Source organism: Sinohyriopsis cumingii, chromosome 1 (assembly GCF_028554795.1).
Source record: "Sinohyriopsis cumingii isolate HCF-2022 chromosome 1, ASM2855479v2, whole genome shotgun sequence".
Classification (NCBI taxonomy): Eukaryota; Metazoa; Mollusca; class Bivalvia; order Unionida; family Unionidae; genus Sinohyriopsis; species Sinohyriopsis cumingii.
Window position 1 is genome coordinate 144323264 of NC_142961.1, and position 14763 is coordinate 144338026.

At 33.2% G+C, this 14763-nt stretch overlaps 1 protein-coding gene across 1 annotated transcript in view; it reads left to right on the plus strand.

The window, feature by feature from the left end:
- Positions 1–8901, plus strand: part of LOC149808075 (uncharacterized) — a 98805-nt gene extending 89904 nt beyond the window's left edge. Inside the window, exon 17 of the mRNA XM_089964086.1 lies at positions 5824–8901. Coding sequence (XP_089820212.1) covers positions 5824–5925 — 102 coding nt within the window. The 3' untranslated portion in view covers positions 5926–8901. The remainder of the gene's footprint in view (positions 1–5823) is intronic.
- Positions 8902–14763: the final 5862 nt, after the last annotated feature.

Sequence of the window (14763 nt, forward strand, 5' to 3'; positions counted from 1 at the left end):
CATCCTTAAAGGACTGATTGTACTGTGTTCCCAAACAGTATATTATAGTCAAACCTTGATGAACTATTTAGTATCCTTAAAGGACAGATTGTACTGTGTTCTCCCAAAAAAAATTCTCAGTACAGGTAGCAACACTTTAAGAAATATCAGTTAAATAAGTGAAATTTGTATTTTAGTTCTATCTCTTAATTTGGTTTCAGTGTAAATGCTGTGTGGCATCATGTATTCAAACATGACAAGTGTCAATCAATTGTCACAGCTATGTCCACAAACATTTCCTAATTGCCAAATGTGGTCTGGTCTAATTTTGCAGAAGTGTTTCTTGTATTGTTGCAATCAATTAAATGTAGACATGCTTTTTATTATGATGCTGATTACATCTTTTGTGTCAAATCAAATAAAGGAGTGGAATAATACAAAAAATGTTAAATGTAAATCCTAGCTGTGTAAGAGCTAGCTGTCAAGATACTGTGTCAGGTCAGCTCATTTCAGTTGACCAGTTGTACACTGTTATAAATATTATTATGTAGGTGGCATAATTACAATATCTTTCTATGACTGCTAAGTTGGCCTAGTGGTTAGAGTGTCCACCTTGGATGTGGGAGGTCATATCAAAGACTTACACACATGGTACTAACAGCTGCCTCACTTGGCACTCAGCATTAAGAGGTTAGTGTTAGGACTGGTTGACCAGGTGTCAGGATCATGTGACTGGGTGGGACATCATGCTACATAACTGTGACATGGTGGCCCAGTGGTAGACATCACTATAAACTATCACACTGCAGACATCGTAGCAATATGACTTAAAAATTGTTAAAGCTATGTTAAAATTCCTGATCACACACATTCAGTCACACAGTATCTAACATTAATAAGTGGTTTATTCTACTGATTGACAAATGTGATAAAGAACAGGATGGGAAGCAAGCAAAAGGAATACTTGGTTAGTGAAAATTTTTGTTATGGATCATTATGGGAAGCAAGCAAAAGGAAAACTTGGTTAGTGAAAATCTTTGTTTCTCAGATATGGATCATTATGGGAAGCAAGCAAAAGGAATACTTGGTTAGTGAAAATCTTTGTTTCTCAGATATGGATCATTATGGAGAAGCAAGTTCCAAAGTTTGAGTTAACTTAAAATTCCTGAAATGGCACTCAGAGGTTTGCTGAAGGATGAGCACAAATTTCACTATCACTTGCAATGAAATGGCAGCAGAATTTACTTGTTGAACAACACTAAAAAAAATCGATTTTCAACAATGACAGTTGCTGTTTCATGAATTAAGTATCACTAGTTCTTGAAAAATGGAAATCTTGTTTAGATGTAAATTAACAATAAAACTCCAGTATATCCATATTCACCTGAAGCAAGGAATGATGTAATAATACACAATGTTTCAAAGTACACATTTGATGCATGTCAAACCAAAATGGAATAATTTTTTTTTGATCTTTCAAAGGTTGGTTATCTGGGTGGAAAAGGTACTAGAAAAGCAAACAATTTCACCTAGAAAAGCATTTTATTAACAGTTATTCCCGGCATGATTGTAAAACAAGTATTAAACCATTTAAAGCCTCCCACCCACCCTCCACCCAATCTACTCATTGTCAATGTCCAGGCATACCCTTCTTAATTTTTCAGAGGTCCTTCAGTAACTCGTGCACTTTCTTATACTGCAGTCTGTGTTTTGCACCGTGTTGTGCACAAGTTATTGAGGGAGAGGTGCATAATAAGTGGTACTTGAATTATGTCCCTTTTTTAAAAAAAGGAACAGGAATTAAACCCTTGCTATAATAGTATGATGTAACTGAACTTAATCCTTATTGTTATATTAGATACAATTTCCTAATGCAATAAGGGGTACTTGAATGATCTCCGTTTTAAAATATGGGGTACAGGAATTGTATCCTTTTTAAAAGATGGGCTACATAAATTAAAATCTTATAATAATATGGGGTCTGTGAATTATATATTTATCGTAATAATAGATAAAAAACTAAATCTCAATTATAATATGGTGTACACAAAATTGTATCCTTATTATTATGTAAGGTACTTGAATTATGTCCTTATTATAATATGGGGTACATGAATTATGTTGTTATTATAATATGGGGTTCATGAATTATGTCCTTTTTATAACATGAGGTACATAAATTACATTCTTATTATTATATGGAGTTTATAAATTATGTCCTTATAATAATATGGGGTACATAAAAAATGTCCTTTCTAAAACATGAGGTACATGAATTATGTCCTTATTATAATATGGGGTACATAAAAATGTCCTTATTATAATATGGGGTACATAAAAAATGTCCTTATTATAATATGGATTATATGAATTATGCCCTTATTATAATATGGGGTACATGAATTATGTCCTTATTATAATATGGGTTACATGAATTATGTCCTTATTATAATATGGGTACATAAAAATGTCCTTATTATAATATGGATTATATGAATTATGCCCTTATTATAATATGGGGTACATGAATTATGTCCTTATTATAATATGGGGTACATAAAAAATGTCCTTATTATAATATGGGGTACATGTCCTTATTATAACATAGTGGTACATGCATTATTCTTTTATTATAGTATGGGCTATATTACTTTTTTCCTCATTATATATGGGCACTTGATTATATACTTATTATTATATGGGGAAACATCAATTATATCCTTGTTATAATATGGGACACTTGAATTATATTCTTATTATAACATGGGGCACATGAATTATGTTCTTATTATAATATGGGATTCATAATTTTATCCTTAGTGTATATGGGCACATGAATTATATCCTTTTTTAACATGGGGTACTTGAATTATATTCTCATTATAACATGGAGCACATGAATTATATCCATATTACAATATAGGATACATCTGTTTTGTCCTTACTATAACATGGGGTACTTGAATTCACTTCTCACTAACAGTTTTTAAAAAATTCATATTCATACTGACATTATTTTACCATTGATCCTTATTGTTATAAATGAGCTGAGACCAATACATGTTGTTATGAATGAGCTGAGACCAATACATGTTATGAATGAGCTGAGACCAATACATGTTGTTATGAATGAGCAGAGACCAATACATGTTATGAATGAGCTGAGACCAATACATGTTGTTATGAATGAGCTGAGACCAATACATGTTGTTATGAATGAACAGAGACCAATACATGTTGTTATGAATGAGCTGAGACCAATACATGTTGTTATGAATGAACAGAGACCAATACATGTTGTTATGAATGAGCTGAGACCAATACATGTTGTTATGAATGAGCTGAGACCAATACATGTTGTTATGAATGAACAGAGACCAATACATGTTGTTATGAATGAGCTGAGACTAATACATGTTGTTATGAATGAGCAGAGACCAATACATGTTATGAATGAGCTGAGACCAATACATGTTGTTATGAATGAGCAGAGACCAATACATGTTGTTATGAATGAGCTGAGACCAATACATGTTGTTATGAATGAGCTGAGACCAATACATGTTGTTATGAATGAGCTGAGACCAATACATGTTGTTATGAATGAGCAGAGACCAATACATGTTGTTATGAATGAGCTGAGACCAATACATGTTGTTATGAATGAGCTGAGACCAGTACATGTTGTTATGAATGAGCTGAGACCAATACATGTTGTTATGAATGAGCAGAGACCAGTACATGTTGTTATGAATGAACAGAGACCAATACATGTTGTTATGAATGAGCTGAGACCAATACATGTTGTTATGAATGAGCTGAGACCAATACATGTTGTTATGAATGAGCTGAGACTAATACATGTTGTTATGAATGAGCAGAGACCAATACATGTTATGAATGAGCTGAGACTAATACATGTTGTTATGAATGAGCAGAGACCAATACATGTTATGAATGAGCTGAGACCAATACATGTTGTTATGAATGAGCTGAGACCAGTACATGTTGTTATGAATGAGCTGAGACCAATACATGTTGTTATGAATGAGCTGAGACCAATACATGTTATGAATGAGCTGAGACCAGTACATGTTGTTATGATTGAGCAGAGACCAGTACATGTTGTTATGAATGAGCAGAGACCAATACATGTTGTTATGAATGAGCAGAGACCAGTACATGTTGTTATGAATGAGTAGAGACCAATACATATTGTTATGAATGAGCTGAGACCAATACTTGAGACCAATACATGTTGTTATGAATGAGCTGAGACCAATACATGTTGTTATGAATGAGCTGAGACCAATACATGTTGTTATGAATGAACAGAGACCAATACATGTTGTTATGAATGAGCTGAGACTAATACATGTTGTTATGAATGAGCAGAGACCAATACATGTTATGAATGAGCTGAGACCAATACATGTTGTTATGAATGAGCTGAGACCAGTACATGTTGTTATGAATGAGCTGAGACCAATACATGTTGTTATGAATGAGCAGAGACCAGTACATGTTGTTATGAATGAGTAGAGACCAATACATGTTGTTATGAATGAGCAGAGACCAATACATGTTGTTATGAATGAGCAAAGACCAATACATGTTGTTATGAATGAGCAGAGACCAATACATATTGTTATGAATGAGCTGAGACCAATACATGTTGTTATGAATGAGCTCAGACCCATACAAGTTGTTATCAACGAGTTGAGACCTACTGTTATGAATGTGCTGAGACCCATACATATTGTTATGAATAGCTGAAACCCATACATAATGTTATGAATGAGCTAAAACCCATATATATTGTTATGAATTTCTGAGATCCATACAAATTGTTATAAATGAGCTGAGACCATACATATTGTTATGAATAAGCTGAGACCCATGCATATTGTTATAAATGAGCTGAGACCATACATATTTTTATGAATGAGCTGAGACCCATATTGTTATGAATGAGCTGAGACCCATACAAATTGTTATAAATGAGCTGAGACCAATACATGTTGTTATGAATGAGCTGAGACAAATACATGTTGTTATGAATGAGCAGAGACCAGTACATGTTGTTATGAATGAGCTGAGACCCATACAAATTGTTATAAATGAGCTGAGACCCATACATGTTGTTATGAATGAGCTGAGACCCATACAAATTGTTATAAATGAACTGAGACCCATACATGTTATGAATGAGCTGAGACCCATACATGTTGTTATGAATGAGCTGAGACCCATACAAATTGTTATAAATGAGCTGAGACCAATACATGTTGTTATGAATGAGCTGAGACCCATACATATTGTTGTGAATGCACTGAGACCAATACATGTTGTTATAAATAAGCTGAGACCCATACATATTGTTATGAATGAGCTGAGACCATTATGTATTGTTATAAATGAGCTGAGACCCATACGTATTGTTCGTTATAACAAGATATTAATTTATTAAAGTAATCTATGTGTGGAATCTGTCTGGTTGTTTGTTTGTTTGTTTTTGAAAGAGTATGTCTTTGATATCTGGGACTTTGGAGCAGTGAAGTTTGTTTTAGCATGGACTACAGTAAAATTACGATATGTATTATTCCATACCTGTTGGAAGATGATGATATTCTCTGCACAGTTGATTGTCTGAATAATTGAGTTTTAATCAGTTTGGGACTTAAGGACTTGGTGAAAGTTGATATGAATAATCAATCTGGACATCATTGTAATATTCAGTACAACTGTAATTAATCTGATTAAAAACATTATTACATTTTGTGTCTGTTATCTGTGATTCATATTAAATTTAACTTAATGGATACATTCTCTTTTTATTAATAGAGCAACACCCGTGTGGTGAATGGTGAGCTGTGTGGACAATCTGCAGGTATTCAACCATTTTCTTCTGCGAGTCGACTGAGTGTTTTCTGGATCGATTATTGACAAGATTATGTACCATATCATTGGGAGATGTGTCATGAATTTTCTTTACCATTTTAGCCATAATTCTTTCTTCTGTATTTACACACTTGAGTACTTGACCCATGCAGCACAGGTTGTCTGGATCCAAGTGACATAACACCTACAGTCTGGCATCAATCTGTATTGCTCAATCTTGACCTTTGGGACAAATAGTTGCTTTTGTTGTAAGGTGTAAAGACTCGTATTTAAATTGTATTATAAAAGTTATGTTTATATTCAGTGCTGAAGTACTTTATACAGAAAACACGGTTAGTATACAATAAAATAACACCTTTATTATACATAAAAAAGCAGTATAAATACTCTTCAGCACCGGATATAATAGTTTATAAATATGGTGTTGCAGGTAAATGGGGAATTTATTTATTGTTGTAGAATATTTTTATTTAAAAGTTCCTAGAGAAAAAAATAACCCATTTATGATAAGTTATATGATGGATGTGTAAATATTTTTGTACCAGTGTCTGATTTTTTGCATCAAGCTTAGTTTAAACAGGTATGGATCTAGTAAAGATGCATTACTGACAGGTAATTTTGAAATAAATATTTTATGGTCTTTGTCAAGTAATGCAAGCCTGGAATCAGTTTTGCTGTTTTAGTTTTATAATTACTTATAAAGAATCATTTCTTGCTACATTTTATCTTTGGTTGAACTTGTAAATTAATTGTGCCATGTTTGATAGTTGAAGCTAGTGTCAGTGTATATTCTCAAGAACATTTGATTACCTCCCTTACCCCAATACACAGTAAATGACTCCCCAATAATGTGGCAAGAAGTATTTTCCCATAGATTGATAAGAAAATCTTGTGTTTGACTAAAATTAAGTTTTGTAAAACAAAATTCACATACCCTATATTTCCATAATATTTAAGTTCATTTTTAAAATGAGGTATTAGATTCCTTTTGTTTTCAAAGACGGCCTTACTTTAGATACATGGAAGTCTCATTGCAAAGACATTGCAGAAAGGTTGATTTTTATTTCTCTGCCTGGCCAACTTGCATGCGATATTTTTGATTCATGCGATGTGTAAAAATAATTTAAAAGCTCATGTATTTGCTCTTGCGAGTGTGTTTGTTGCAGAAAAGATATTATTTTTCATTTTTTCTTTTATTTTTGATAATATTATAGAAATCAATTCAGAGTATTTGGAAGAAAGGTAGTTTTATTACTAATGATAAAATATAGTATAATTACAAAAGATTGTCATTATCCTATTTATAACATTTTAAAGACCGAATTCTCTTATTATTATTTTTTGGGGGGGGTAACCACTTTCAGGATTTCCTGGTTAATACAAGCTGCTTCCAGTGCAATAAATGATCCACCTTTGATTATAATAGGATCCCTTTCCACAATCCATTTTCCCCATCCACATCCCATGATTTTAAGGACTAATGAAAATTTAGTTTTTTCTTACAATATCACAAAGAATAGTACCTGCAAAAATGCATTCACAGCAATGCCTGCATTTTCACAGTTCAGCTGTGCATCTTTGGTAGTAAATTTAAAATTTAGTTTCTTATGAAATGACTGTTCATGACCACTGAAGCATGTTAAGGGGAGATAACAATATTATTCTTATTGCTAATCACTGCCCATGTTTGAAAGAAGTCCAACTCTAGAGCAGGCGTGTCCAGCCTGAGGCACATTGTGTGGCCTGCAGCCATTTAGATGGTCCTTTTGTCCTTTTAAAATATGCATTTTAATTAAATATGCATCATTAGTGATTAAAAAAACTGTTCTTGCTCATGTGGCCTGTGACCTTAAGCATTTTATCTGTTTTGGCACCCAGCCAAAAAAGGTTGGATAACACTGCTCTAGAGTAGTGTAAATTTATAAGCTGCAGAAAAAATTTCATTCAACATCATCCATTAGTATCAAAACTTGCAAAAGTAGAATAATTAGTCTATTTTTTTTTCAATTAAAATTTTTAATTACTCACTGTTTACGTATTGATTATTGTTTGCTTGTCTATAATCCTTACCCAGCAGTGAACATTAATTACCAAGATCTGCCATTTCATATTATTATGACATGTCATTTTGCAGTGTTTTCATTGTATAAATTGCCTGAAGCTGTTGGTAATAAATTACATTACCACCATATCCACACAAAATTCCACAGACTCAGCAAATAGTTTAGTCCAAGTTTCTAATGCCTTTATCTTATCATTTTCCAAATATCTGATATAGACATGATAACCTTGTCTAATTCCATATAACCACAGGCTGATATAGACATGATAACCTTGTCTAATTCCATATAACCACAGGCTGATATAGACATGATAACCTTGTCTAATTCCATATAACCACAGGCTGATATAGACATCTATACCACATGGTAACCTTGTCTAATTCCTTATAACCACAGGCTGAAAAACTAGATCTACTTTATGACATCACACGAATGACTTCAACCCCACTCAGTTCTCAAGAAGGTAACATTTTATAAAACATAACAACCATCCTATTCAGACACTGAAGCAGTGTTGAATAATTTAAACAGCAGCAAAAAGCTCAACATCCTTTTCAGCAACATTTTAATGCATTCTAAACAACCTATTGTCATGTGGATATTGCATGCCATCTCTGGTGTTTTGCATCATCTGCATCCGGTTAAATGGCTGAAATGGATGAGATTGTTTGCCGTACAAGAATACTGTCAACCACTTGTGTCAACAGTATACTCTGTAACGAAGGAGGATTCAGGTAACTGATATGGATATCAAATAAATCCCACTGTATAGGATCTGTTATAAGTCAAGTCTAGGTGCAGACAACAAAGATCCTGAGCTATCATCACATGAGGCACCTACAGTCAGAATCTATGTTGTGTGTTCTACTGACTACTAACAATTTGTTCAGACCCAGATGGGCAATTTGACAGTTGTAATGTAATTGACAGTTGTAGTGTAATTGACAGTTGTAGTGTAATTGACAGTTGTAATGTAATTGACATTTGTAGTGTAATTGACATTTGTAGTGTAATTGACAGTTGTAATGTAATTGACAGTTGTAATGTAATTGACAGTTGTAGTGTAATTGACAGTTGTAGTGTAATTGACAGTTGTAATGTAATTGACAGTTGTAATGTAATTGACAGTTGTAGTGTAATTGACAGTTGTAGTGTAATTGACAGTTGTAATGTAATTGACAGTTGTAGTGTAGTTGTAGTGTAATTGACATTTGTAGTGTAATTGACAGTTGTAGTGTAATTGACAGTTGTAATGTAATTGACAGTTGTAATGTAATTGACAGTTGTAGTGTAATTGACAGTTGTAGTGTAATTGACAGTTGTAGTGTAATTGACAGTTGTAATGTAATTGACAGTTGTAATGTAATTGACAGTTGTAGTGTAATTGACAGTTGTAGTGTAATTGACAGTTGTAGTGTAATTGGCGGGTTTATTGAGTATGAATTAGATATGGTTAATTACCCTCATTGAAAATATTGTCATTTTTTGTTTTCCTTTTCCATGAATTTTAAATTAAAATTTGTGTGCCCTTCTATATTTTACTTATTTTGTAGATTTTTTTTGTGTTTGACAAATGTATCAGTTTTAAGTGAAAATTCATGTAATACTTTTAAACTTGTTGCTTTGAGTTATCTTCAGTTATCTGTGATATTTAGTACACAAACTATTGCTGTGATCTTTCTTCTTTCATTTTACTCAAGCATCTGTCACTTCTAATGAATTATATTTTATCATAAAATATTTTGTTTCCTTATTGCATCAATTTCAATTCATTTTGTTTTTCTAATTTTTGTTTAAAGTTTTATGATCTTATTTTATTTTGACTCTATTTACAACTTATATTAATGCCATTTGACATTTTTTAGAATTCAAACCCCCCAAAAATGGGAGTTTGCCTTCCAGTGCCATGTGGTGCTTGATTTCATCATTGCAGTTTGAATTTTATCACTTGCCCAAAGTTATTGGTTACATATTTCCATAATTCCTAGCTGTATGACATGTATCAAAAGGTCAACATTTTGCAGATAATCCTTTTTTTCCATCAGTAATATGTTGTTGTTGTTGTTGTTGTAGGGTTTAACGCCATTTTTCAGCACATGATAGGCTATACATGGTGGCCAGTATTAATGGTGGAGGAAGAACCCAGGAAATCCCCAGAAAGAAACACCAACCCTAGAGAAGCTACTGGCAAGCTTTCTCACATACCCACATTGGCTGAATCCGAGACTCGAACCCACACAGACAGAGGTGAGATGGCAGTGATCCGTAACGGAGAGCACTTTAGACCACTCGGCCACTCGGGGCCCCTCAGTAATATGTAGCAAAGTGCAATCAGTATACACTCAGATCTACATTAGTGGATCAGTGTCTGTGCTGTTTTGTAACACTCATGATTTCAAGTGGAATATAGTCTGTTTCAACCAGACTTGCTTGGTTTCATGAGGTGTCTGCCATCAGCCATAATAAAATCTTTCATTGATCTCATTTACCAATAGTTGGTATTTCCATCAAATGTTTTAGAAGCAAAACTACAAAGATATTTCTCCCTATTCATAAATTTATCCAGATATACTTCTGCAGTCACTCATCAAAATTCTACCGTAAGGATATCCATCAAGATGACATTGTTTTCATGAGGTGTTGATGCAAAAGGCTTGACTCCATCAGCCAATGAACCAGTCCATGTTTATGCAAACGTGATGTCATCTGATGATCTGAATGATGTATTACATCATTTCATCTTGTCTCAGTCTGATCACTTTTCTAAATTTTGGGAAAGCCTCATTTTGGCATTACAAGGGAATTCAATTTTTTGTACCAGACCCTTGTTGGGAAGAAATATGATACATTTTTTTATGCTGTTACCAGTTTAATTTGTGCACATTAACTCTTGTTGTCCACCATCTGCAGTTACCAAACTTTGCGGATGACATAAACATGGAGTAAGGAAGAACCCATTTGATTTGGGGGCCAGAGGTTAAGGTAACTTTGAGTGAAAGGGGAAAACAGGTTTCTGCACAAAAGCTAGTCCTCCACCATCTACCATTACCACACATTATGGTAATCCTATTTATTTCACGGTCAAAATGTCCAAGATATGGGTCACTGCCTTGGTGAAGAATAATGGTTTCAGCAAAATAACTGAGATCTCTGCAGTCTTGAGTTACCAGACTTTGTGAATTTTTGTACGCTTTGGTTATTTATAAGAACCTAGTGATTTTGGGATCAGTCAAAAGTCAGTCACTGTGACTTAAAGAAGAATGTGTTCTGCACAATACCTACTGTTACTAAACTTTGTGGATGGCCAGCACTTGTGGTGAGGAGATGGCCAGCACTTGTGGTGAGGAGATGGCCAGCACTTGTGGTGAGGAGATGGCCAGCACTTGTGGTGAGGAAATAGTCTATTGTTTTGGAATCGCTGAAACTAAAGAAAAATGGTTTTTACAAACACAAAACTTTCAGTTATTGACTGTACCATTGTTTATGGATGACTTACAAATTCAGTAATAAAGAAGCCTACTGATTTTTGGGTCAAGGGTCGAGGTCATTTACAGAAACAGGAAAAATGTTTTTTGAATAATAACTTTGGTTTTACACCAGTTAATTTGATCAAAGTTTGTGGAGAGCTTGCACTGACATATTGGTATATTATTTTTGGGATCAGAATGTAAAGATCAAGACCATTGTGACTAAAGGGATTTTTTTTTTAAAACAATAACTTTTATTACACCGTAAGTTATTCTACCAAACTTTTTAGATTGCTTGCACTTAATGTAATAAAGAAACCTAGAGATTCTAAAGGTTGAAGATCACAATTGTGTTATGTCTAATAAAAAAAACAATGATTTCTGTAGAACTGCAGTCCTTGACCAGATGTCATCAAATCATGTTGGTTAGTAAATCTCCATAGTCAGTTAGACTCTGTTATCACCTACATGGAGAACTATTAAACACGGGGTGTGTGTATAATGTGCCATTCATGGTCCTTGTTTTATTTTATGAATACTTCAATCTTAAAGTTGATTAAGTAACATTTTCTCAATATTAAATCATGTGATTGCACTTCTTGATATAAAAACTGATAGCATGTAGCAGTAAAGCAAAGGCATTATGTCCAAGGCATTGGAATGTACTTCTGAGTCATCTCTCTACGTTACGTTGCATTATGTCCCTTGTCTTCATTACATTGCATTATGTCCCTTGTCTACATTACATTGCATTATGTCCCTTGGTCAAATTTCATTTCTTTGTTTCTTGTCTGTATTACACTGCATTATGTCCTTTGTCTTCATTACATTGCATTATGTCCCTTGTTTCCATTAAATTTTAGTTGTATGAATAAAAACATTAACATCTTTTTATATATACAGAATCTTGAGCTTCTTTCAAATTAAATTATGAAAATTGTTCAATAATTTTTGCTAGTCAAGGCTTATAAACAGTGTCAACTTTTTACATACATTTTTGAAAAGAAGTATTCCTGTAGACTTGTAAATAGAAAAAGAGCCTGGATAGTGTGTCCATTTATTTTTCTATCTTTCTTGCATTTTTATTGAAGACTGTATGCATTATGATGTTTAGATAATCATCACAAGTCATGGTGTTTACTAGTATTTATACTGAATATTGCATGCATTATGATGTTTAGATAATCATCACAAGTCATGGTGTTTACTAGTATTTATACTGAATATTGCATGCATTATGATGTTTAGATAATCATCACAAGTCATGGTGTTTACTAGTATTTATACTGAATATTGTATGCATTATGATGTTTAGATAATCATCACAAGTCATGGTGTTTACTAGTATTTATACTGAATATTGTATGCATTATGATGTTTAGATAATCATCACAAGTCATGGTGTTTACTAGTATTTATACTGAATATTGCATGCATTATGATGTTTAGATAATCATCACAAGTCATGGTGTTTACTAGTATTTATACTGAATATTGTATGCATTATGATGCTTAGATAATCATCACAAGTCATGGTGTTTACTAGTATTTATACTGAATATTGCATGCATTATGATGTTTAGATAATCATCACAAGTCATGGTGTTTACTAGTATTTATACTGAATATTGCATGCATTATGATGTTTAGATAATCATCACAAGTCATGGTGTTTACTAGTATTTATACTGAAGATTGTATGCATTATGATGTTTAGAGAATCATCACAAGTCACGGTATTTAATATTATTTTTAAGGAATTTTGAATCTTTTGTGCACGAAGGGCATTGTTCAACCAGTCTGTCACATGGCTTCATGAGATACATGGGTGGGTCAGTTAAAATGATTCACTGATCACTGTTACCAGTATAAGGGACTTTGGTAAAAGTTTGCAGAAGCAAAATTAGAAAGCGATCTATGAATTTGTTAAAATATATATTCTGCTGTCCTTTATGCCGGTGGTTCCCAACCTTTCATAGCCTTGACCAAAAAAAAGTTTTAATGAGCCTCACAACCCTGTTTCCACCCCACCCCACCCCACAAAATCCTAGTAATCCTCTGTAACCCTCCAGGATGTCTTCATGACTCTTATTTGGGTCATGACCTGGGGTTTGGGAACCACTGCTTTAAGCCATAATAATAATAGTGAAAACTTAAAAGGGTAAAACTTAATACATGTAGCAGTACAGAGGGCATGTTCCAATCATCCATCGAAAATAACCATGTATAGATGAAAAGTGACATCTTAAAATCATAGTTGCATAAGACATCTTCTAATTTCAGCCAATAAAATAACTGTTCCAGCTTTTGAAAAAAACTTATTCTGGCATTACAAGAAAATCTCAGTTTTTTACCAGACCCATGTAAGAGCAAAGACTTCGGATAAGGGCATAATGTTTCATTTAATTCTTGACAAATTCTGATTGTAAGGTGCTTCACTGAATGAGCCGGATACATTTTAAATTAATGTACCCTCTTGTTTAATCCACCTAGTCAGTGCTGAAGGAAATTTCTTCATAGGTTATCAAAAATATATTTGGATAAAAAGAAATTTTCATTACTTGTACAAATGTCCCTGTTAAACTAGCACGTTTGTATGTGTATTACAAAGTTTATAAATGGAAACTTGAAAATACTCTTAATCATTGTCTGTTGTAAAAAATGATACAGTATTGCTTGAAAACAAAAATAGTGCCAATTTTGTATTTATAAAAGTGAATCAAATTATTTTTTAGATTGTTATGTGTCCATTGTCTGCTAGTTTTAAGAACCTCTTATTTGAAATGACATATTGTTCCACTTTAGAGGTATAGGCCTGCAGTGAATGTAACATTTGTTTTGTGATGCATACAAATCCCTTTACAACCACAATCTGCCTGATTTGGCCACTGAACAATTTGTGATCCCAAAATGTTGCTATTATAAATATTTAAAATAATTTACATGTTTGGATAGCACATAAGCACATGCACTGCACAATATGTTTTCATTCTAGTTTAGTTGCAAAAAAGGACAATGTTATTTAATACTACCTGGGATTGTGTCATCTTAGGACAGGATTTGTATGCATCATTGAACATTTTGACATGCTTCTTACAAATCTCTATTAGGTTGCCATGATTAAAGTATTAAAGAATGTTTTATTAGACCTTTTCCACTTGAACTTTATTGTCTAGTTTCTTTTCGTCAAGGTTCAGTATGAAATGACAAATTGTTCCCTAACTTTTTACTAGTAGTATATTTTGGGTTTGATGTACCATATCGTATGACATGTTGTTGAACTCTAATATGTATAGAGAAATGATGCATTAGTCTTCCTGTAGTAACATTACTTTACCAGTATCAGTATTACC